This window comes from Melanotaenia boesemani, chromosome 24, assembly GCF_017639745.1.
Source record: "Melanotaenia boesemani isolate fMelBoe1 chromosome 24, fMelBoe1.pri, whole genome shotgun sequence".
Classification (NCBI taxonomy): domain Eukaryota; kingdom Metazoa; phylum Chordata; class Actinopteri; order Atheriniformes; family Melanotaeniidae; genus Melanotaenia; species Melanotaenia boesemani.
In genome coordinates, this window is record NC_055705.1 from 10,005,151 (window position 1) to 10,027,741 (window position 22,591).

The 22,591-nt window shown below is 44.9% G+C and overlaps 1 protein-coding gene across 1 annotated transcript in view; it reads right to left on the bottom strand.

Moving 5' to 3' along the window:
- The window catches only part of LOC121635182 (methyl-CpG-binding domain protein 5-like), a 28,194-nt gene extending 5,877 nt beyond the window's left edge, over window positions 1-22,317 (bottom strand). The window contains exons 1-8 of the mRNA XM_041978267.1: window positions 22,046-22,317; window positions 17,785-17,887; window positions 15,440-15,611; window positions 11,640-13,036; window positions 11,368-11,550; window positions 5,906-6,029; window positions 5,698-5,796; window positions 4,282-4,419 (exon numbers count right to left, since the gene is read on the bottom strand). Coding sequence (XP_041834201.1) covers window positions 4,282-4,419; window positions 5,698-5,796; window positions 5,906-6,029; window positions 11,368-11,550; window positions 11,640-13,036; window positions 15,440-15,611; window positions 17,785-17,887; window positions 22,046-22,158 — 2,329 coding nt within the window. The 5' untranslated portion in view covers window positions 22,159-22,317. The remainder of the gene's footprint in view (window positions 1-4,281; window positions 4,420-5,697; window positions 5,797-5,905; window positions 6,030-11,367; window positions 11,551-11,639; window positions 13,037-15,439; window positions 15,612-17,784; window positions 17,888-22,045) is intronic.
- Window positions 22,318-22,591: the final 274 nt, after the last annotated feature.

Consider the following 22,591-nt stretch of genomic DNA (forward strand, 5'->3'; position numbering starts at 1 on the left):
AGGAGGGGGTTATGAGGGTCAGGTGGAGCGATTTTAGACTGCTGGGGGATGGGGGTGGCGGTCAGCTGGGTGGCAGGGGGTCCGGGGGGGTTTACAATGAACTTTGGAGTATTTGTTGATGACAAGAGTCTAAGTGTGTGTGTGTGTGTGAGTGAGTGAGAGAGAGAGAGAAACTGGGGGTTCAAAGCTCTCTAGCTGTATAGAAACAGATGGTTAAAGGCTAAAGCTAAGACGCCACTGACTAGGCCACTTTTCACTGCTCTTAAGATCCTCAACACATAATGCATAGAATAGGAAAAATATCCCAAAGCATGACATCTGCTCCATATTGACAAATGTTATTTTATCCTATGAGCATCTGAATGGAGTTCTGCTTTTGCCACCATGTAAAAATGTATGCAGGGTCACCTACAATAAGATCATTGGTTTCTATGAACGTTTTTAACTCTGCCTTGTGGTGTTGTTTGCATCATCTGCTCTACTATCTTGGCCCAAATATGTACATGTGTGAGCACATTTTTGCTGACTGAGAAGGGATGGCTAGCTAAACGGTGATGATACAAGTCTATGTAAACTGCAGCATTTAGAAGATGCATTTTTAACTGATTTTTGCAGGGAAAAAAATTACTAAAAATGAAGAAAAAAGAAGAAATTAGCCTTAAAAAAAAAAAAAAGTGAGAGCTTACATACATTTATATTCTCCCATGCACCACCTCTGGGCTGCATGTGTGAAAACGAGTAATGTGACCTGTAAGATATCTTCATGATTGTGAGGATTACAAAGCAGACTGCAAGGCATTTTACCCGATAAGCAGCTAAAGCAATTATCGATGACTTTCAACAGGACACATGGGGTTGTCTACACCATAAGTAGGTCAAAACAGAGGTGTTAATGGTGACATTTTTAATGGCTTAAAAGTCACAGGCTTTCAAAAAGCAGTAAAATTCTATTTTGCTATCTGTTGAAAACAGACCTGACCAGATATTCATTCATGTGATACAATTTTGCAATAATTGTCAACAGCTTAAGAGTAGTTGTTGACAATAATTAAACAGCCTATCATATGGCACCAATCAATGCATTTAGACATGTAGACATGGTCAAGATGCCTTGTTGAAGTTCAAACAGCATCAGAATGAGGAAGAAAGGAGATTTAAGTGACTCTGAATGTGCCATGGTTGTTGGTCTGAGTATTTCAGAAACTGCTGATCTACTGGGATTTTCACACACAACCATCTCTAGGGTTTACAGAAAACAGCCTGAAAAATGGAAAATATCCAGTGAGCAGCAGTTGTCTGGACCAAAATGTCTTGTTGATGTCAGAAGTCAGAGAAGAATGGGCAGACTGGTTGGAGATGATAGAAAGACAACAGGAAGTCAGATAAGCACTGGTTCCAACCAAGTTCTGCAAAACAGCATCTCTGAACACGTCCAACCTTGAAGCAGATGGGCTACAGCAGCAGAAGACCACACCGGGTGCCTCCTGTCAGCTAAGAACAGGAAACTGAGTATACAATTCACACACACTCACCAACACTGGACAACAGAAGATGGAAATATCACTAGAAAAGTTGCCTGATCTGATGAGTCTCCATTTCAAAAGCTGCTACATTCAGATGGTAGGCTCAGAATTTAGTGGAAACAACATAAAAGCATGGCTTAGAGCAAGGTTTCAGATTGGTGGTGGTGCAGGTGACATTTTCTTGGTGCACTTTCCGCCCCTTTACCAAGTGCGCATCATTTGTCTGCTTGACTCGGTACAATTGGGAATTGGGTTCAGTTGGGGGTGGGACATTCTTCCAGTCCAAACTGCGTTGATGCTGTACTCCTCAAATGAATCTGACCTTCTAAAAAACAGGTTCCACTCCCCGCCAGAGGCGGCACTGCATCAAGAATTACTGAAGGAGAAGACGAGAACAATAAAAAAAAGAAAACAGGCTAATCTATTGGTTCATCTGTTTCCACCACATAGCAGCTAAACACAGTTTCATCAGACCCAAAGGCTCTTGGGCTGATCACATTTTTATCAGAATTTTTACAGAGTTCTTCCACATTGGACCACATGACATTTCTCCCAGCCAGAGCTGCTTATCATCCTACACATAGCATGTTTTTGTCTTCTTTAACCACAATGCCCCACGTTGGACCCACAATGCTTTGTAGTCCACTCTCTGTATTTGGTCTGCTTGAAACGGGCCGAGATAGTCTTTTGTAGGCAAACAGATTCTGCTTGTTTGTTTGCATATTCATAATTCTCCAAACAAAGTGGACTTTCAGAACAAACAGACAAGAATTTTAATCAATAAGTCTGGTGTTAATGCATCCTTAAAACACCACAGTCTACCTGAGTATTGCTGCTGACCATGTCCATCCCTTTATGACCAGTGTAGCATCTTCTGGTGCTACTTCCAGTAGAATAATGCAACATGTCACAAAGATCAGTTAATTTTCAACTGCTTTCTTGGACATGACAATGAGTTCACTGGACTCCAACGGCCTCCAGTCTCACTCCATCAGAGGAACTTTGGAAAGTGGTTGATTCTCATCATGGACGTACAGCTAACAAACCTGAAGCAACTGTGATGCCATCATGTCAATATGAAGCTAAATCTCTGAAGAATGTTTCCAACACCTTGATGAATCTATGACACCATAAATTAAGACAAACGGTAAAAAGGGGTGCAATCCGGTACTAAGAAGGTGAACCTAACAGAGTGGTGAGCATATGTTGACTAATTCCAAAATCAAAGCAGAGCATGGATAGAAAGAGGCTAGAAGCCATTTTAACATTACTTTTCTTTGAAGAGAATATCACATGTGTGATTCCAACAGAAGTGCAAAATTTATTGCATCCCAGTGAAAACATATGAAATCTATTGATCACCCATTAACTGTAAATAAGCTAATTAATAAATCTGCCTGAGGTCGCCATAATGACGTCAAAATAGTAAAACATTAAAATTGAAATATGCAAATTTTTGTCTTCCCACTGGTGACAAACATCATGTTCTACCTCCTGGCCTCCACAAGACCACCTGAATTTCAATGACTTGATGTGGGAAAAATACGGAATAACAGGGGACTTGTTGATAAGAACAGGTGGCCTGCAGCAGACCTTGCTGATACCTCCATTATAAACCATATGAGGACACACAGATGCAAAATGAATACATAAACAGAGTCCAGTCTTACAGCAGGTTGGGAAAGGGTAAAAACACAAGATCTAGGTCTTTTCAGTGGCAATGCAAATGTGCATGCAGGCACACACAAATACATACAGTCACACACAAAGTCATTTATATACACTCAAATAAATAGAAGCACACACACTGTAATGCACAAGTAGCGACAGACATGCACAAACACACACAGGCCTAAAACCCTCATCAAAGGCTTCACTCTGGTCTCTATTCAGGGTCTATCGTTACTATAGCGACCAGCTTGCTGGGAGAAGCTCTTTACAGCTCCCTATCTGGGGCTGCTTCCCTTAAAGCGTGATGCAGATCCCATTTCCATCTTCTTACACCATTGACTGATGCTAGAATACAAATAAAACAAAGAGAAACACTGGCTGACTGACAATTAGCCAAGCTTTCAGAGATGAGGGGCCTGCTCGTTAGCTCAGTGATACTAGAGGAGCCCGACTGTCTAGGTTCAGGGCCTATCGCCTAAATCCTTTGGTTTTAGTTCACTCATAACCATAGAAACCACATCCTTATCAGAGCAGCGGCTTATAACAAGGCAGGGATGGGGACAAATGCTTATTTACAGAACATCATCTGGACCCTGCAGCCAGAGCGCACTCAGTATCAAACAGCAGGCCACTTAGTTTATTTATCTCGTCTTTCATTTTAGGCAATCACTTTACTTCATTTTATTAAGTGGTAAAACATTTATCGTGACAATTTTGAGCATAATGTCTCTTAGATTACCTTTTCCACCATAATATAACTTAACATGACTGCATCTGTTACTGGAATTATCTAACCCTTAAAACCTGAATGTCCAATATTTAGTTTCTACAAATAGAAACAATAATCAAATTTTACCATGTTAATTAAAATGAACATGTTAGGGCTTAACTGTCAAATGCTCACATTGCTTCATTGTTCTTGAATATTTCTGACATGCAAAAAACCAAACAAAACAATTACACGTGTAATAGAAATTCATTACAACCTGACAGCTGTGGTCATTAAATAATTTCAGAAATTTTTTATTTCAGTGGCAGTGTTTTCCAAACCTCTTTATTTTGAGGTAATCCAGTGCAGATGCCTCACCTGTGTCGGAGACGGTCTGGTTGCAGCTTCCATCGCCACCGGCATGTGGTACCACCATGTTAGTCCGTCCCATACAATGAAGCTGTGATGGGTGAGGGCCAGGATGTGACAGTGGTGGGGGGTTAGTGTTGGGGCGTACTAGCGGGAAGGGTCCCGACAGGTGTGGGTGGGGGTGTGGGGGGGTCCCGGTGTCCACGAACTGGAATTTCTGTACACGAACTGGAACTTTAGGCCCGGACCACCGGGAAGGGTCCCGATAGGTGTGGGGGGGGGGGGGTCCCCTGTCCACGAACTGGAATTTCTGTACACGAACTGGAATTTTAGCCCTGGACACTCTGTGTTGGACGTGGGAGGGCCCCGTGTCCACGAACTGGAATTTCTGTACACCAACTGGAATTTTGTCCAAAAAAGCTCCGATCAGGCCGCCCTTCACAGGGTGCTTCCCGCGGACCCCCGAGAGCGCCCCCTAGCGACGGCAGCTCGATCCGAGCAACTTTTGCCCAAAAGCGGTCCGGGGTCCGGTTTGACGTTTGATTCGCGTTTAGGGCACCCCCCCGACGCCGCCTACCAAACGCCGGGCCCCCCGGACCACCCGGGGCCGAGATATTAAAGCGTGTCCGCAAAGGCGCAAAACGCGGTCCGCCTGGTGTCCCGAGTCCCACACGACGTCCCCTGGCGATCTGGGACGGATCGGACCCTCGGGGTCCGAAATACGAGGGGTCAAATATCTTCAAAAATGCCCCCAAAGCAAGATTCACAGCATTTTCCAATGCTTAATTGATTTGACCTCTGACCTACATACAAATTAAGGCCATAACTTTTTGGTTCTGGGTCCCATTGGGGTCAGACCGGACAGGGGTCATCGGGGGGACGTGCCGAGCGGGCCGCCGTTGCCGCGGCGACGCTAGCACGCTTGGAAAAGGAAGTAGCCTCGGGGAGGGTTTGGGGCCCCCAGCTCTGGGATTCTGACAGGGGACTTGGAGAAAGGGCCAGCGGTCCAAATTTGGTGAAAATTGGACAAAATTTGTCCAAAAAAACGAGCGTCCACATCCAATGCATTTCCCATTGACGGTACCCTGCCGACAACACCCATTCATTATTATAGACACGTGGACGGCCTCCCGCGGGCACGCCGTGCGTCGCAGCGGCCCGGGGACGCCTGGAACACGTGCGGGGCGGCCCCCCGAACAACATATCGCGCCTGCGTCGCAGCGCACCGCGCCGAAAAATTTTGCCCCCCATGTCAAAAACTTTCCAAAAAATCCTCTCAGACTCTTAGAGCGGAAGAATTCCTGAGGTTTTTTGGGGTGAAAAGGGGGGGGAAAGTTTTTCTGGGGCGCTCTGCGCCCCGAAAATTTCAGGAATTGTAGAGGGGGCCCAGGCGCATGCCCACGCCGAATCTGGGGCCTCTCGGACCCTCGGGGGCCGCGCAGGACCCCCGAAAGCGCTCCATGAAAACCCCATAGACGACTACGGTCGCTTCTGTGTCGGAGTACCACGCGGCCCCCGAACGGGCTACAGACACCAAAATCGCATCAGTCCTAACTGAGGTCGAGCTCTACCGGGGCCAAGTGGAACGGTGGCGATAGGTTATTCCTGTGCGAAAAGCCACCCCGTTTTATACTCCCGGACCCGGCCTCCATGTTAAACTGTGGGTCAGAGAGGTCAAGCTCCCTTTTGGGGCCGTACGCGGCCCGGGAAGGGGCTAGAGACCCCAAACTCGGGTCGGTGCAAACTGAGGTCACGCCCTACGAGAGTGCGTTGGGAGGGTGGCGCCAAATCGTTCCTGCGCCGAACGCCAGCCCGTTTCTCACTGCAGAAAAATGGCCTCCATAGGCCTCCATGTTACAGTATGGGAGGAAACACACATCTAAATATCTCGGCCTGGGAAGGGTCTGGAGACCCCAAACTCGGGTCAGTAAGACCTGGGACCATGCCCTACAAGGGTGCGTTGGGAGGGTGACGCCAAATCGTTCCTGCGCCGAACGCCAGCCCGTTTCTCACTGCAGAGAACAGGCCTCCATAGGCCTCCATGTTAAAGTATGGGAGGAAACACACATCTAAATATCTGGGCCCGGGAAGGGTCTGGAGACCCCAAACTCGGGTCACTAATCCCTAAGGACATGCCCTACGAGGGTGCGTTGGGAGGGTGAAGCTAACTCGTGCGTGCGCGACGCGCCAGGCTTCCACACGCATGTAAACAACATGGCCGCCAATGGAAACTGACCTCAAAGTGTTTCAAGTTTTAAAACACTTTGACTTTGTTTCATCACCACCCACGTGTTCCCAAGGCCCCCAGGAACCCCTCATTGAAATCCCAGGTCTCTAGCATTAAAAATGACCGAGCTAGGCCAGTTTGAAAATGTGCGTCCACGACTAATACCTTGACATTGGGGCTCAGGTGGAGTTCGTGGACGCAGGCTGTAACTTGGTCATTTATAAAGATATCGGGCTGAAACTCATACCACACACTCAGGGGACGTACATGAGCCCCCCCCCCCCAGCGAGTTTCAGCCCCCTGGGACCATGTTTGACCAAGTTACAGCCCATGTCCACGACCTGGAACTGGACATTGGGGCTCAGGTGCAGGTCGTGGACACGGGCTGTAACTTGGTCAAACATGGAGATATCGGGCTGAAACTCATACCACCCACTCAGGGGACTCCCCCGAGTCCACCTAGCGAGTTTCAGCCTCCTGGGACCATGTTTGACCAAGTTACAGCCTCTGTCCACGTCTAATACTTTCCATTCGATTTCAGGTGGGGTTCGTGGACACGGGCTATAACTTGGTCAAACATGGAGATATCGGGCTGAAACTCATACCACACACTCAGTGGACTCCCCTGAGTCCACCTAGTGAGTTTCAGCCTCCTGGGACCATGTTTGACCAAGTTACAGCCCGTGTCCACGAACTGCACCTGACTTATAATGGAAAGTATTAGACGTGGACAGAGGCTGTAACTTGGTCATACTTTGTCCTAGCGGCCTGAAACTTGGTAGGCTGACTCAGAAGGGCCCCCTGAGTGTGTGTTATCAATATCACATCAATATCTCTACAAATGACCAAGTTACAGCCCGTGTCCACGAACCGCACCTGACTTATAATGGAAAGTATTAGACGTGGACAGAGGCTGTAACTTGGTCATACTTTGTCCTAGAGACCTGAAACTTGGTAGGCTGACTCAGAAGGGCCCCCTGAGTGTGTGATATCATTCCCAGATTGATATCTCTAAAAATGACCAAGTTACAGCTTCTGTCCACGTCTAATACTTTGTATTGTATGGTCAGGTGGGGTTCGTGGACGCAGGCTCTAACTTGGTCATACTTTGTCCTAGAGGGCTGAAACTTGGTAGGCTGACTCAGACTAGGTCCCTGAGTCTGTGATATCATTCCCAGATCGATATCTTGAAAAATGACCAAGTTACAGCTTCTGTCCACGTCTAATACTTCGCATTGTATGGTCAGGTGGGGTTCGTGGACGCAGGCTCTAACTTGGTCATCTTTTAAGATATCGGGCTGAAACTCATACCACACACTCAGGGGACTCCCCTGAGTCCACCTAGTGAGTTTCAGCTTCCTGGGACCTTGTTTGACCAAGTTACAGCCTCTGTCCACGAACCGCACCTGACTTATAATGGAAAGTATTAGACGTGGACAGAGGCTGTAACTTGGTCATACTTTGTCCTAGAGGGCTGAAACTCGCAGGGTTGTCTCAGATGAGCCCCCTGAGTGTGTGATATCAATATCAGGTCGATATCTCTAAAAATGACCAAGTTACAGCTTCTGTCCACGTCTAATACTTTCCATTCGATTTCAGGTGGGGTTCGTGGACGCAGGCTATAACTTGGTCATACTTTGTCCTAGAAGCCTGAAACTCGCAGGGTTGTCTCAGAAGGGCCCCCTGAGTCTGTGTTATCATTCCCAGATTGATATCTCTAAAAATGACCGAGTTACAGCCTCTGTCCACGAACCCCACCTGACTTATAATGGAAAGTATTAGACGTGGACGAAGGCTGTAACTTGGTCATACTTTGTCCTAGAGACTTGAAACTTGGCAGGCTGACTCAGAAGGGCCCCCTGAGTGTGTGTTATCAATATCACATCGATATCTCTAAAAATGACCGAGTTACAGCCCGTGTCCACGACCTGGAACCGGACATTGGGTTGCAGTTCCAGGTCATGGACACGGGCTGTAACTTGGTCATTTATGAAGATATCGGGCTGAAACTCATACCACACACTCAGGGGACATACATGAGCCCCCCCAGCGAGTTTCAGCCTCCTGGGACCATGTTTGACCCAGTTACAGCCCGTGTCCACGTCCTGGAACCGGGACCCAATGTCCAGTTCCAGGACGTGGACACGGGCTATAACTCGGTCATTTCTTAAGATATCGTGCTGAAACTGATACCACACACTCAGTGGACTCCCCCGAGTCCACCTAGCGAGTTTCAGCCCACCAGGACCACGTTGGACCCAGTTACAGCCCGTGTCCACCAACTGGAACCGGGACCCAATGTCCAGTTCCAGGTGGTGGACTCGGGCTGTAACTTGGTCATACTTCGTCCTAGATTGCTGAAACTTGATAGGCTAGCTCAGAAGGGCCCCCTGAGTGTGTGTTATCAATATCACATCGATATCTCTAAAAATGACTTAGTTACAGCCTCTGTCCACAAACCTCACCTGACGGCCCCATAATAAATTCCTACTCGTGTACAAGAGGCCATAACTTCCCCAAATATGAACCAAAATGGATGGAAATTGAAATGTGGTTTCATTGCACCATGCCTAACAAGTGTGTGAAGTTTGGTGAGGATCAGACCAGCAGAAAAAGATCGTTAAATGCACTTTGGAGATGACTTTAATGCAAGATGGAGGCCGTCACGTTCGATCAAATAAATAAATTTCTCCTGGACAGAAATGGATGAAACTCCACATTTATGTTCCCAAACCCCCCGTGCTTGTGTCACATTGATTTCAGCTCGATCCGTGGAGATATGAGCCGGTTCTGGCCGCGTGTCCGTCGCGGACTTCCCCCGGTGCTTTTCTCCAATTTGGTAGACGGGACCGGGCTGAGAAGTATAACACATGTCCCCAAATGTCCCAAAAGTAGACCCTGCGATTCTCAGCTCGATCCGTGCAGAAATGCCTGCGCTGTGGCCTCTGAAGCTGGCCCGAGCGTTCCTCAGCCTTCTACCCGCAGCAGAGCGTTGAGATGCCGGCCAGCGTCTTCCGCTGGTCCCCGGTCGACCAAGTCGGGCTAATAACGGAAAAACCGCCAGTCAGAAAAAATTCTGAAAAAATGTACACATGTTCCCCAACATCCAACGAGTCTGTCACACCGATTTCAGCTCGATCCGTGCAGAAATGCCTGCGCTGTGGCCTCCGGACGCGGCCCCGACGTTACTCAGCCTTCTACACCCAGCTCAGCGCTGCCGTTCCGGGCTGCGTTTTCCGCTGGTCCCCGGTCTAACAACTCGGGCTAATAACGGAAAAACCGCTGGCCAGAAAATTCTGAAAAAATTCACAGATCTTTCCCAACATCCAAAGAGTCTGTCACACCGATTTCAGCTCGATCCGTGCAGAAATGCCTGCGCTGTGGTCTCTGAAGCGGGCCCGACGTTCCTAAGCCTTCTACCCGCTGCACAGTGCTCTGATGCCGGCCAGCGTTTTCCGCTGGTCCCCGGTCTAACAACTGGGGCTTGTAACGGCAAAACCGCTTGCCAGAAAATTCTGAAAAAATTCACAGATCTTTCCCAACATCCAAAGAGTCTGTCACACCGATTTCATACCGATCTGTCCAGAAATGACCGAGTTATAGCCGCTGTCCACCAACTCGACCTGACGTTTTAACGCAAAGTCTCACCCGTGTACAAGAAGTCATAACTTCCCCAAATATGCTCCGAAATGGATGGGAATTAATATTTAAGGTCCTTGTTGAAGGCCAAACAAGTGGTCCAAGTTTGAAACAAATCGGACAAAGTACAGTCCAGTTATGACACTTTGAAACAGGTGTACACGTCTGATACTTGCCATTCAAACTCAGGACGAGTTCAAGGACACGATTATAACTCGGCCGTACGTGCACGTAGAAAGCTGAAACTCCAGATTCAGACTCCTGGAGGTCCACTCACATGGCCACACTGATTTCATACCGATCTGTCCAGAAATGACCGAGATATAGCCGCTGTCCACCAACTCGACCTGACGTTTTAATGCAAAGTCTCACCCGTGTACAAGAGGTCATAACTTCCCCAAATATGCTCCGAAATGGATGGGAATTAATATTTGGGGTCCTTGAACTATTCCCAACAGGTGTGTGAAGTTTGGTGAGGATCAGACCCGTAGAAAAAGATCGTTAAATGCACTTTGGAGATGACTTGGCAAGATGGAGGCCGTCACGTTGGAGCAAATAAACACATTTCTACTGGACCGAAATGGATGAAACTCCAGATATGTGTTCAGCATCCCCCCGTGCTTGTATGACTTTAATTTCAGATCGATCCGTTCACATATGTCCACCGTATGTCCAACAGAAACTGGTGTCCACGGCTGAGACTTTTCAATGGCAGCCTTAGGTCCACTTCGTGTACACGGACCTAGCGTAGTCCTACGGTCACGTAGAAAGCTGAAACTCGATACACGGGGTCCAGGAGGTCCAGTCACACGGCCACACTGATTTCAGACCAATCTGTCCAGAAATGAGCTCGCCATAGCCCCTTTCCTTCCGTCAATGTCTCGGAACGGCCGAACTTTTCAAGATGGCCGCCGAGAGGTTTTCGGACCATTACTGGCGAACGCCTTGCTCTAGGGAGCTATAAATCACAGGGCAGGTCCGGCGAGATCCCCCGCACGTGTCCTGCGAGTTTCGGCTCGATCGGTTCCGAAACAGCCCCGCCAGAGGCCGCTGTCCGCGGCTCGGTACGTCCGGCCCATGTTCAGGTATAGGACCGAGGACACGGTACTTAAAAGCTCGGTTCTAAGAACGGCGTTGCCCCACAGACACGAAACTCTCCGGACCGGTTCTGACCCGTCCAAAGAACCCGTCCTGTGAATTTCACACACGCCAGTTCAGGGGAAACCCACTTTCCGGGCTGAATGGGTGTTGGGAATCCCGCCCTCCGGTGGACGCAGCGCGCAACTGCGCTTGCGTTCCCCTCTTTGAGGATTTATTTCGGGGTCACCGCCTGGGGGTACGCACGCCCTGCCTTCCCGTAGCGTAGGGGAGACCCGGACGAACGCGTGGATACCAGGCACGCCGCCGTGCGTCTTCGGGGGAGCCCGCGCAGGGCTCCCGAAAACGGCCGAAAACGGCATTTTTTCCCCAGTCACAGGTATAGGCTCGTGGACGGGGGTACGTCCCCGTAGGCGCTAGGGGGGTTGAGGATCTGGTTGAGGGGCATTCCAAGGAGGCCAGGGTGGCCCTTCTGGGAAGCGCTAGGGGTTGCCAGAGAGGACGATGACGAGGAAGTGGGCGAATACATGGAATTGGTGTGCTGATGGGTGCCAACAGAGTTTGCCATCCCGGGCAGCAGCTGGGAGTCTTTGTACTGGTGGAGTGCGTCATTTTTGTTGGTGGAGGGGCTTGAGGGCATGGCTGGCCTGGGAGACCCCATAGTTGACCGGGGTGAACGAGGGGGGACCTTCATGGTGCCACATGGGGCTTGGTGCCCGGAGGGCATTGCAAAGTTTCCATGGTCTGAGGAGGTGGAGGATGAACGTGAGCGATGAGGTGACACCTCCATCCTCCCAAGTGCAGGCCCAGTCATGTGGACAGGGGATGTGACAGGAGAAGGAGACATGGAGGAAGCTGGACCACCCTGCTGAGTCCTTTGCACATGCCCACCATGCCCCACAGGCCCAGGCTTCACTGTGGGTAAAGGTAAATTGCTTGGCAAGGGAACGATGGCAGGAGGGGGTATGTTTACATTCATCATTGGTACCTGAGAGTGTATGTTAGGCTGGAAGTTAGACGGGTTGGGGGCATTGGCAGGGGGCTGACTGACTGGCTTGCTGGGGATGGGGTCTAAAATGCCTAAGGGGTCCTTTTCAGAGGTTAACTGCCTTTTCTGAAGAGCACAGGGTGGTGGTATGGATGGAGGGGGTGGTACAGGATGCACGGGAGGCTGTGTTTTATGGTGAAATGCTGCACGGGGAATATCCATACCAGGGGGAAAGTTTCCCCGTGGCATGGCCATGTTCATGACAGGGCTTTTGGCAGTGGCGGTAGGGGAGAGAGGTGTGCTAGTCCTTCCTGTCATTGCGCAGGATGGCTGTCCTGCAGGAGAGGCGTGGAGCATTACAGTGGGTGGGGAAAGAGGTGTCCTTGTGTTCCCATGGATGGCAGCTGAGCCAGGGCTACCAGCTCCTGGAAACCCACAAGGATTGGTCCTTGGAAAGCCCTCAGGGCTACCCAGAGTATCTGCAACAGGAGACTGCGAACCATCTCCATATAATTTAGCACTGGAGGGAGGTGGGCTTAACATGCCTCCATACCCAGCCCGATAAGGGGATTTAGGGCCAGGCTCCCCACTGCCCAGCCTCTGTCCCCTGGAGTATCCAGAGTAGAGCTCAGGCTGCTGGGCTCCACCCACTTCCTGGTGTGGATACAACCTCTGCTGCTGTTGTCCAGCTGCCATCATCATCTTGAACGTATGCTTGCAGTCAGGGCCAATGGCATTGGGTGGGCCATCATGGGGTTTAGTCCTTATTGCTCGTTGAGTTGTGGAATGCACAGCAACCACTGACGACGTACCTGAGGGCAGACAAAGCAGCTATGAGCTAAATCAATATAGACACCTTGAAAGAAATACAGGGCAGAATAGTTACTTATCTACACTTCACTAACTGTGATCCTTAACATGCTTTAATTGGGAAAGCAACATTAAATATATATAAAAAAATTTAAAGTTCCTCCTTCCATTAGATTCTGAAAACAAAAGATGGACAACACCCTGCAAAAAAATATGAAATCACCACATTTAGAGGATGGCACAAAACAATTTTACTTAGTAGCTGAACATTTTGGCTTTCTTTTCAGCTCAAGAAGAACAAAAAATATAAATATATAAATAAACTAACGGGGGTGTTGTGTTTTATGTGCAATGAATAATTGACTCAGTTATTTCATTTTTAACATCAAACTTCGTCCGTGGCAGGGCTTTAAATGCTAAATGCGATTTATATATTTTCGTACTTTCTCAGCACCTCGATCAGCTGTTCATTGAAAATATCAGTTCAACCTGCATCAGTTAGATAAGTTTCAAAAAACAGAACAATGTCAGGTAATGACTCATTCTCGATTACATTTTCAGATGAGTAAGCACATATTAAAACATTTTCACAGGAAGAGAAAGGAACCCGAGGAAGAGTCGGGTGACGTAAGATGACAGAGAGGTTTAATGTTCTTCATTTATTGTGACTGTATGTTCGTACGTTCTGAGGAATAGAAGTGATATTGATGAGTACCATAGCAAGTGTAATATTTAAATCTTCCTATTAACTGCGCAATATTAGTGATGTAAGAATATAACCCCTGTTGCCTGTTTGCTAAACAGTCAGAAGTGGTGGAGGAGACTAGTGGGGGAAAGAAAAGCAGGAGAGCAGCAGGGAAGCTGTGGCTGACTCTCCATACAGCCGAGCGTTAGAGCTTTTCTTTCCAAAAACAAGAAAAATCAAGTGCTCTTAGCCTGACTGCAAACTGTGCCAGACTGTGTGACAAGGCTGCATTATGTTTGTCCTAAATTCATTTGTAAATATTGAGATTTTTTTTTCTCTAATATTTAGAGAAAGTACAAAACAAAATGGTAACCCTGTCAAATGAAAACATACAGGTCCACCAAGGCATGCTCAAACCAATTTGCTTAAAAAAAAAATTTTAAAACACAAAAACAAGAATAAGTGTGACTGAACTTAAAGCTTGTTACATACTCGTGTACAAAATTACATCATTTTGCTCTCACGGACGTGAGTAGGGACATCTTGCGGCTTGCTCTCGACACATCAGCCGAGCGAACTTTCTTCTCACTGGGCTCCGAGAAGTACTGAGAGATTGGTCAGACATTTGAGGTGGTAATTGTTAATGTGGAAAAGATGAAGAGGAAAGTCGTGGCTTCGGCATTTCCCCTGATGCAAGGCCGAACAAATAGTTTTAAATAACGGCCGACAGAGGTGGTGAGAAAGTACGTAAATGTAAACAACGTTAAAAATGAAATAACCTGGTCAGCTGTTCTCTGCACATAAAAACACAGACATCCCCCCTTGCAGTGATGCCCACTCTGTCGTAGACGAAGCGTCTCATGGAGTATGAAATGACAGGATCAATACAAACTTTTTTTCTTGTTCTTGCGGCCTCGAGAATAAGAACAAAGTTCTTGTTCTTGCGGCGTATGTAACAAGCTTAAAAACACTGGCTGAAGGGAAATAAGATTTATATCCAGAAAAGGAAACACCTAGATGGAAGAAAACAAGGTGAAAGTGGGCTGAGGAGAAGCATCATGGACTTTGGTTGTGTGTGATATTCAGTCATGAATCCACAATCTGCGTTGAACAAGAAGATGGTGCTAGAACTTTGGTTTGATGCAGGTCCAATGAAATACAGAAAGATGACTGCCTGAAGAAACCAAAGAAAAATTTCCCCATCGTTCTCATTCCATCATTGGTGATACTGACCTCATTTTTCAGGACACAAAGCAAAGACTGAAACCTATGACATAACTCCAAGGTCAGCAAATAGTCTGGATCCAAAGCTGAGTTCAATTTTATGTTGGACATTAAAATTAAGAAAAGCTTCATGACAAGGCTACATCCTTCAAAAATCATCTATCAACTGCTACACGATGAAGAATATTTTTTCCATTAGTCAGGTTCATTTTGGCTGCAGCAACACAAACAGATTTTCATTTATTCATCCTTTTCATTTAATGCTTATTTGATCTGCAAAAAGATTGAAATGCATGTTTAATGAGTAAATAGTATAATTTGTGATGCGTTTTGTTAATCTTTTCCAAAATTAAAAATACAAAAAATCATCCACTTATGGTATTGGTAGGAAGTCCCTGTATGTTTAACTAGTTGCTAAATATACAGGAGTTTCCACAAGCTACTTCTTTCCCCGTTCTTACTAGTTCTTAACAACTGCATTTTGGTGTTGTCATACCTCCTCCTGGACTGGTCAGTGTCAGAGGCGGGTGTGTCTCCATGCTCTTGTGCAACGTGGCCACAGCTAAAAGCTTCCTCTTGTGAATACAGAGTTTGGTCACGTCTTCATCTGCCTTCACATCCTCAGCTGTCCTCTGCTTGACAGCTGCCCCAGGGTCGAAGTTGAACACCTATAGAAAAAGTACCACATCTTTAGGCCTAATTTATTCATTTAATTTGGACATGAAAGCAAATAATGCACATGTATTGAAACTCTAAACTTCTTAATTAAAACTAAAGTCAAATTTCTCCACTAAAGATGAAAATACCCACCAATAAGATGTATTAAAAACTAATGCAAACATTTAATAAAAATTATATTTCTTCTTACACTGTAATTAGGACACACGACCTTTAGAATAGCTGCAATTAATTAAAGAGAAACTAAGACAATCTGTTACCATAAATTCAAAGATAAGTGTTATTACCACAGTATACAACAAATCACAGGGCCCCTCAAGTATGCTGAAGCCCAAGATAAGGATGGTCAGGCTGCTTACATTTCCATGTGATCATCCTTGAATATTATGTAATTTACAGCCATATTCAGCCGTATTCACCTCTTGGGGCCGTCTTAACAGCACAGACTGTAGTATGCATAAAGCACTTTGTTATAATGTCTTCAGATCATTTTCTGGAGCTCATTAAGGATTGGAAGGAAGTTTACATCTGCTTATAATCTCATAAACCCACCTACAAACATTTTTTCCCAGAGAAACATTAAATCAGCAGGACAATTGTCGAATCCAACAGACCTGGAGTGTTGGGACTAATTCAGCATCGAGGACAAAAACAAAGAACAGCGGACACCTCCCAGCGACCTTTATTTGTAGTGTGGTCCTTCAGAGATCAGTGAAGTGGTCAGCTAACTTATGTCATGCATCCTAATTATGTGAATAACGTTGCAGGAGTAGCTTAAAAGAGCTTTCTCTGGATATTTTTCATACGTTTAAGCCAAAAAAAATAAAAATGTCGCAATAGGGATTCGCCATCATGGAAATTAATTCCCCTTTGCCAACTGCCAACACACTCCATGGCAAGCAGAACTACAAGCTCTTTGAAACCTCTTCAAGCTGACAAGGGTGACTTTTTGATGCCAGAGTGACAACTTGAAACAAAACAGAAGCATCACATTTACAACATCTTATCAAACACAAGATTATTCCGTTATCCTACTTAAAAAAAGAGTTGTGTCCCAACTTGAAGATGCCTTACAGAACTTTTGCAATTTTCTCAGTGATGCGCCCCTTACTGATGGCTAATTCAGCACTGCCAGTGTCCTACCTGTACAATGAGGGCTCTCTATGCTTGTCTTAGCTCTTGCTCTCTTTCCTTTCCTCTATTCATCCGATAATGTCTCCTTCCGTTTCTTTGGTGAATCAGCTACGGTGCATGTTCATGTGTGATGCCGTGCATAAAGTAAAACTCAGCTGCAACGTCATGCAGCATCCTGGATGAAAAAGTTGTACAGTTTCTCAGCCTTGGGATGCTTCTGAGCAGTGTCAGCTCCAGAAATATACATATTAGATGTCACTATGTGATCAAACGAGTCCAGAACATGGAGTTTTAAGGTTGGAAAGTTATGTAATGCATCTTTAATGCCAAAGAGCTACTTGTTAATTTATTGCGTTAGGTGACCAAAAAGAGTTTAGTCTGCTTAAATCGCAGAATTTCTTTCTAAGTTGGACTAACGAGGAAAGATGATGCGAATGGGATTCAAATTGTTCCTGCTTGCACAGTTTACATTTGTTTGCATCTGAACTGGTCAACACACTCAGTGCATCCTCAGCAGATCCCACTGCATTGACCCAGAAAAAAAACCTTACAAGCCGTTGTACAGGAGAAGTAAAACAGCAACAACATACAGAACAGAAAAACTGTCCAATTTAGCCCTCAACACAGGGAGCGGTATGACATCAGTTTCCTCACTGCTAAATGTTTTATTGTTTGATGTGTGAGGTAATAAAGCAAATGGAAAAAGTCCAAAACTAACATGTAGAAAGGAGATATATAGAACAGTGAGGCATTTATCTGACCATGAAACAATTCTCAATGAATTAAACATTTCTTAAAAACACATCTTGCAAGTTTGGTATTGTCTATTTTTAACTCACTAGATCAGGGATCACCAAATCTGGACCTCTTGGGCCAGTGTCCTGCAGGTTTGGAGTCAGGTGTATTAGAGCACACTTGCTCCAGACTTCTGTTTTAATCTTTTATTAGCACATCTTCTGGAGCTCACTTTGTGGCAAGTGTTAGATCTGTTGTGTGATCAGTACAAATGGATGAGGACAAAAACATTACCTTGTGGAGGATGAGCGGGCACTCCAGGCCGCATTTGCAGGTTCCATCTGTCAGCAGGTAGCTCTTCACCTGCTCCAAGCTGGACAGCACCGAGCCACTGGGACTGCACACAGAAAAAACACCACAGTGAGGCAAAAGCTGTTCCACGGCTCCCTCCACACACTCTAAATGTGCTGTTTGATGGATTTTGAATCAAAGTGACAATGCTAAGTTGTAAACCAAATATTTAAAGGTTCATTTCTCCCACCACAGTGGTTTCCTGTTTAGATTTAGAAAAGCGAATCATTTAATGCTAAAATGCTTCAATACACTCATTTTTATTGGCGTGGGTTAACAGCTCTTTTTTACCTTAATATTAAAGAGTAAAATCCTCCCACAGCACACCCCATACATCCATACTACATCCTGTTGCAAAAATGTGCAATCACAACACTTAAGAGGATGTTCATTCAGGGCTTTATTTTCTAAAATGGAGGTGAGGACAAATAATTATACAATCATGAGCCCCCACCAATTTCCACCAGAAAATTTCAACTAGACTGAAACCCGGACTGTTTAATGATCATCCCAAACTGCCTTTTGTTTGAAGGAATGAGAACTATTTAAAATGTCACTTGTGCATTTCCTGCCATCTCCTTTGGTCTGCCATAAACAATGGGAAAAATTTTGTTTGCTTCCTTCAGGGAGTCATCTCTCTATGTTTCATTGGCCCTACATCCAAGTCAAAGTTCCAGCATCATTTCCTCATTCACTGCAGATTGGTGATTCATCAAATGAACTTTCATCCAATCATCCACAGTCCATGACTGCTTCTCATCAGCCCACTGTAATCTGGTTTTCTTCTGTTTAGGTGTTAGTGACGGTTTATATTTAGCTTTTTTTTTCATGTAAATCCCATTTCCTACAACCAGTTTATTGCATTTCTCTCACAGATACTGACTCCTATTTCTGCTGATTTGTTTTTCATTTCTTTGTTGTGTATTTTTTATTTCAGGTATATTGCTCTGGGCTTTCTTTCCTGTTGTTTTCTGTTATGTTTCCTTTTTACAACCATCACCTTTTATTTGCATTTCCTCCCAATTTAAAATAAGATGACTCGAACAACCAACACCTTGAAATATCTTCATAAATGTGTTATATAATCCTTTCCAATATTGCCACTGAGAGTCTGGCCATTGGGGACACGTTTCCTGTCACTGAACCTGCAACAGATTGTTTAAGTCTGTAAGTCCTATGTTTGACCTGCAGAGATTATTAGCATGTTTAGGCACATGTAAGTATTGCAAATACCTTATATGCAAATTATAAAATGATTCCATTATTATTTTCTTCTATCTAACCAGGAAATAAATGGTGTTTTTTAAGGGTATGTTTGATTTATTTGCTTGTTAAAAATAGTTTTATGTCTTATCTGCGCACTAAAAAGCAGCTGGATGAACAGCCTCTCGAAATTGTAATTCAAAATCATTCCCAGTTGTTATTTTAAAATGGATTATTTCAAGAACAAATGGAAAATATTTCGTTTTCCTTAACTTGACTCATGACTAAAAGTGGAAGTACAAGAGGACTTAAAGTAAACAGAAGGACTATGATTAAAAGGTCGTAGCTGGAGAATTGTTTTAACCCCTTTGTGACCAAAAGAGTGGGGAACAACTATGTATGTGTGCCGGTTGGATCCGGTCAAACGTATACAGTAGCTCATTGACAAAACACACAGTGAGTGAATCATCAGTTATGGCGGCTGAGAAGAGCTCTACCATGAGGATCCACAGCTGCTTATTCCTGGAGTAAAATACACACTGTGAATGTAAAACAACATCAGCCAATATAAGTGTGCTGTGACAGTATCAGGCCATAGCCACAGAAGAAGACAGTATTCTTTCCAGTACCCAAAATAAACTCAGCACCAGCCAACTGCTTTCGTTCATTGTGGCTGGTAAATACACGTGCTAGAGGCCACCAACTTCTAGCCTACATGACATGGTGATGGCTCAAGAATCTAACTCATTAATCCGGCGCTGTGATACCATGTGACTGGATTCTGTTCATGAATGACTGGTTCCTTTAAGGCGTTAAAAGGCTTGAAATAACAGTTTGCGTAAACGCATGAGCTGTGTCAGTGAACTGCTCACTGCAGCACTACCAGCAACCTCCAAAAGCACATCATGTTCAAGAGATTTTAGCTGCTACTAGATGTAAAATGCACCACAGCATCAAAACAGCAGTAAAAAGAAACAAGCATGACTCAAAACAGCAAGCTGCGTCATCATAAAGCCACCGTGTTCCTGTTCTTCTCCTGCAGAGCCAATCAATTACAGAGACTCTGACCATGTGTGGAGGCTGAACTAACCTGTTGGAGGCTCTTTGAATTAAATCACTGAAATGAAAACCTGACGTTCACCTTTGATATGTCAGTTTCTTTTCTCTTATAAAACTCATCTATCTTTAACAGCAGTTTAAATACTTCCTGCATATTCCTACACAGCCAAAGCAGCAACAATGAAAACAGAACATTTAATACAGACAATAGAAACAATATGGCTGCAACTAATCCCTAAGGACAAGTGTCTGATTTATTCCAGCCATGTTAAAGAACCTGTTAGAAATCTAAATATGTGACATATTTCAGCAAATCACCTGTGTATAAATGAGATGACCTCCATTTTCTTTCACACTCCAGTGAAGGCCTCTGGTCCAAAAGGATGGCATGTGTTTGACTCAGTAAATTGGTGAAAGTGAGATTAGTCCACAATGTCCTAAATTTTAATGTGAAATTCCTATTTTTTTTTTTCTATTATTATTTTATAATTATTTCATATACCTGGCTTTCTCCATTACTAGCATTACAGTTAGCCAGCTGGTGTGACCGTCTCGTAGGAGCAGGTAACTGACACAGAAGGAAGCCAACGCTGTCTAAATAAAGTTGTTGCAGGAGGCAGCGACATGAGCAATTTGCAGCACCAAATTCTTTGAAGTATCAAGAATGCATAAGTCAGGTCAGCACCCTCTACATCTTCAGGTAAATCTGAAAAAGTTGGAGGATACTCAAATCAAGCATCACTTGCTGACTTTGCCTTGCTGAGGTACTTACTACAACAATGAAATCAAGCAGTGGATTGAAATAACCAACAACATTTCAGTCCATACACCCTAAAACCTGGTTCTACCAAGTACTGTGGAAAAAGATGGATTCAGGACTATGATCAAGACTGATCCGAAGGCCTGTGAACCGCAAATCCTCTAATTAGCATTAACAGGGACATGAACACACCAATTTTTAATGAGGGTGTGCTGCAGGCAGAAATACAGGCCTGGGCATTGTTTTCTTTTTTTTTTCTTTTCAAAATAACATATTTACAAAGTGTAATATATCACACCGAGGCTCCCAAACCACCAGCAGAAAGATAAGAGGCTGATTTTTACCGAATTTCAACACAGCTGGCAGCTCACCGTCAGTCATGCTGTGTGGCCGACTTCCACAGTTCAACCAAAAAAGCAAAAACAAAGTAGCTTTATGACCTCAGAAAGTCATGTTTATAAGCGAGTGTGGTTCAACACAGCCAGCGGGATACAGTGTAATACCATCCCTAAATGCTGGTGTCTTCCGGGAGGTAGGGGTACAGCAGTTACTAGACATAAATTTAGTTCTGTTTGTTGTAGCATTCACTGCACTCTAAATGGGAAAGTATTTTATCTGCTCATTTTCGTTGGTGTTTCTTACTTTTAGTGTAAAATTATTGCAGTTAGTACAGATATAGTAATAAATATACCTTAATTTATGCCCATTAAATTCAGTATTAGTACATTCATTGCACTAAGATTAAGTTTCTACCAAGAGACAAAAAAAAAAAAATAAATAAATAAAATCTATTTTCATAGCTTGGTTGAAAAATCATAATCGCTTCAATTCCAGCTTTTTAATACGTGTTTCTCTTACTGTTCTTGCATCACTTAAGAGGCATTTAAGTTGTAGACAGTAACAATAACAGCTCAAATAAATGTAACTCTGTTTATCTGTGCTTAAAATGTGAAAGTTATTGAGATAATGAAAAATTAAAGCTTATGTTAAAGTTAAATAGCATATTTTTGGGAAGGAAATAACATGTATATTAAGCCGAATTATGGTAATCTTAGAAAAAGAAAAGAAAAAGAGCTACCTGGTGGTTACATAAACAGCAGATTCTCCAAGTATTGTGGTTATATGGTGTTTTTCAGATACGTTTGCACTCTAACCTCTGATGAGTCAATGAGGTCTTCTTACCTTACATACGCGACACCGCTGCCATGCTCCGCCTTGCGCTGCCAGCCAATGGGGACCTGGACAGGGACGGCCTGCCGCTCATCTCCCGCCTCACAGTCCTTTCCGCCATTCATTGCTCCACTGGTTTTACACTCGACACCACAGAGGTATATGTATCAGACATTAACCAGTGTTTTTGCAATGTGCGTCATGTTCCGTCGTCCAAAGCCGTGGTGGAGGTTGTGGTGGGAAGGTTAAAGAAGAAGAAGGGAGGAACCACAAGGTTAGGTTTCAACGTGGGACGCTGCTCTCTGGTGGAGCAAAAGGGGGTGTGGGTGGGCAGGGTGAGGCGAGCTCACAGCAGACCCTACCCTTTGAGCTGCTTCATGGCTACAGTACTGAATAACGTGTGGACTTCCATTACTGCATCTTGTCATTCGGAGTCATCCGACTCGGAAAGATGCCAGCTGAAAGGAGGGGGGAGGGGATCAGGATATGTTCTATATTTTCAAAGGTGAGGGCCTTTATTATCAATTTTTTTATCGTTTGTCTTTCATTGACCAAAAA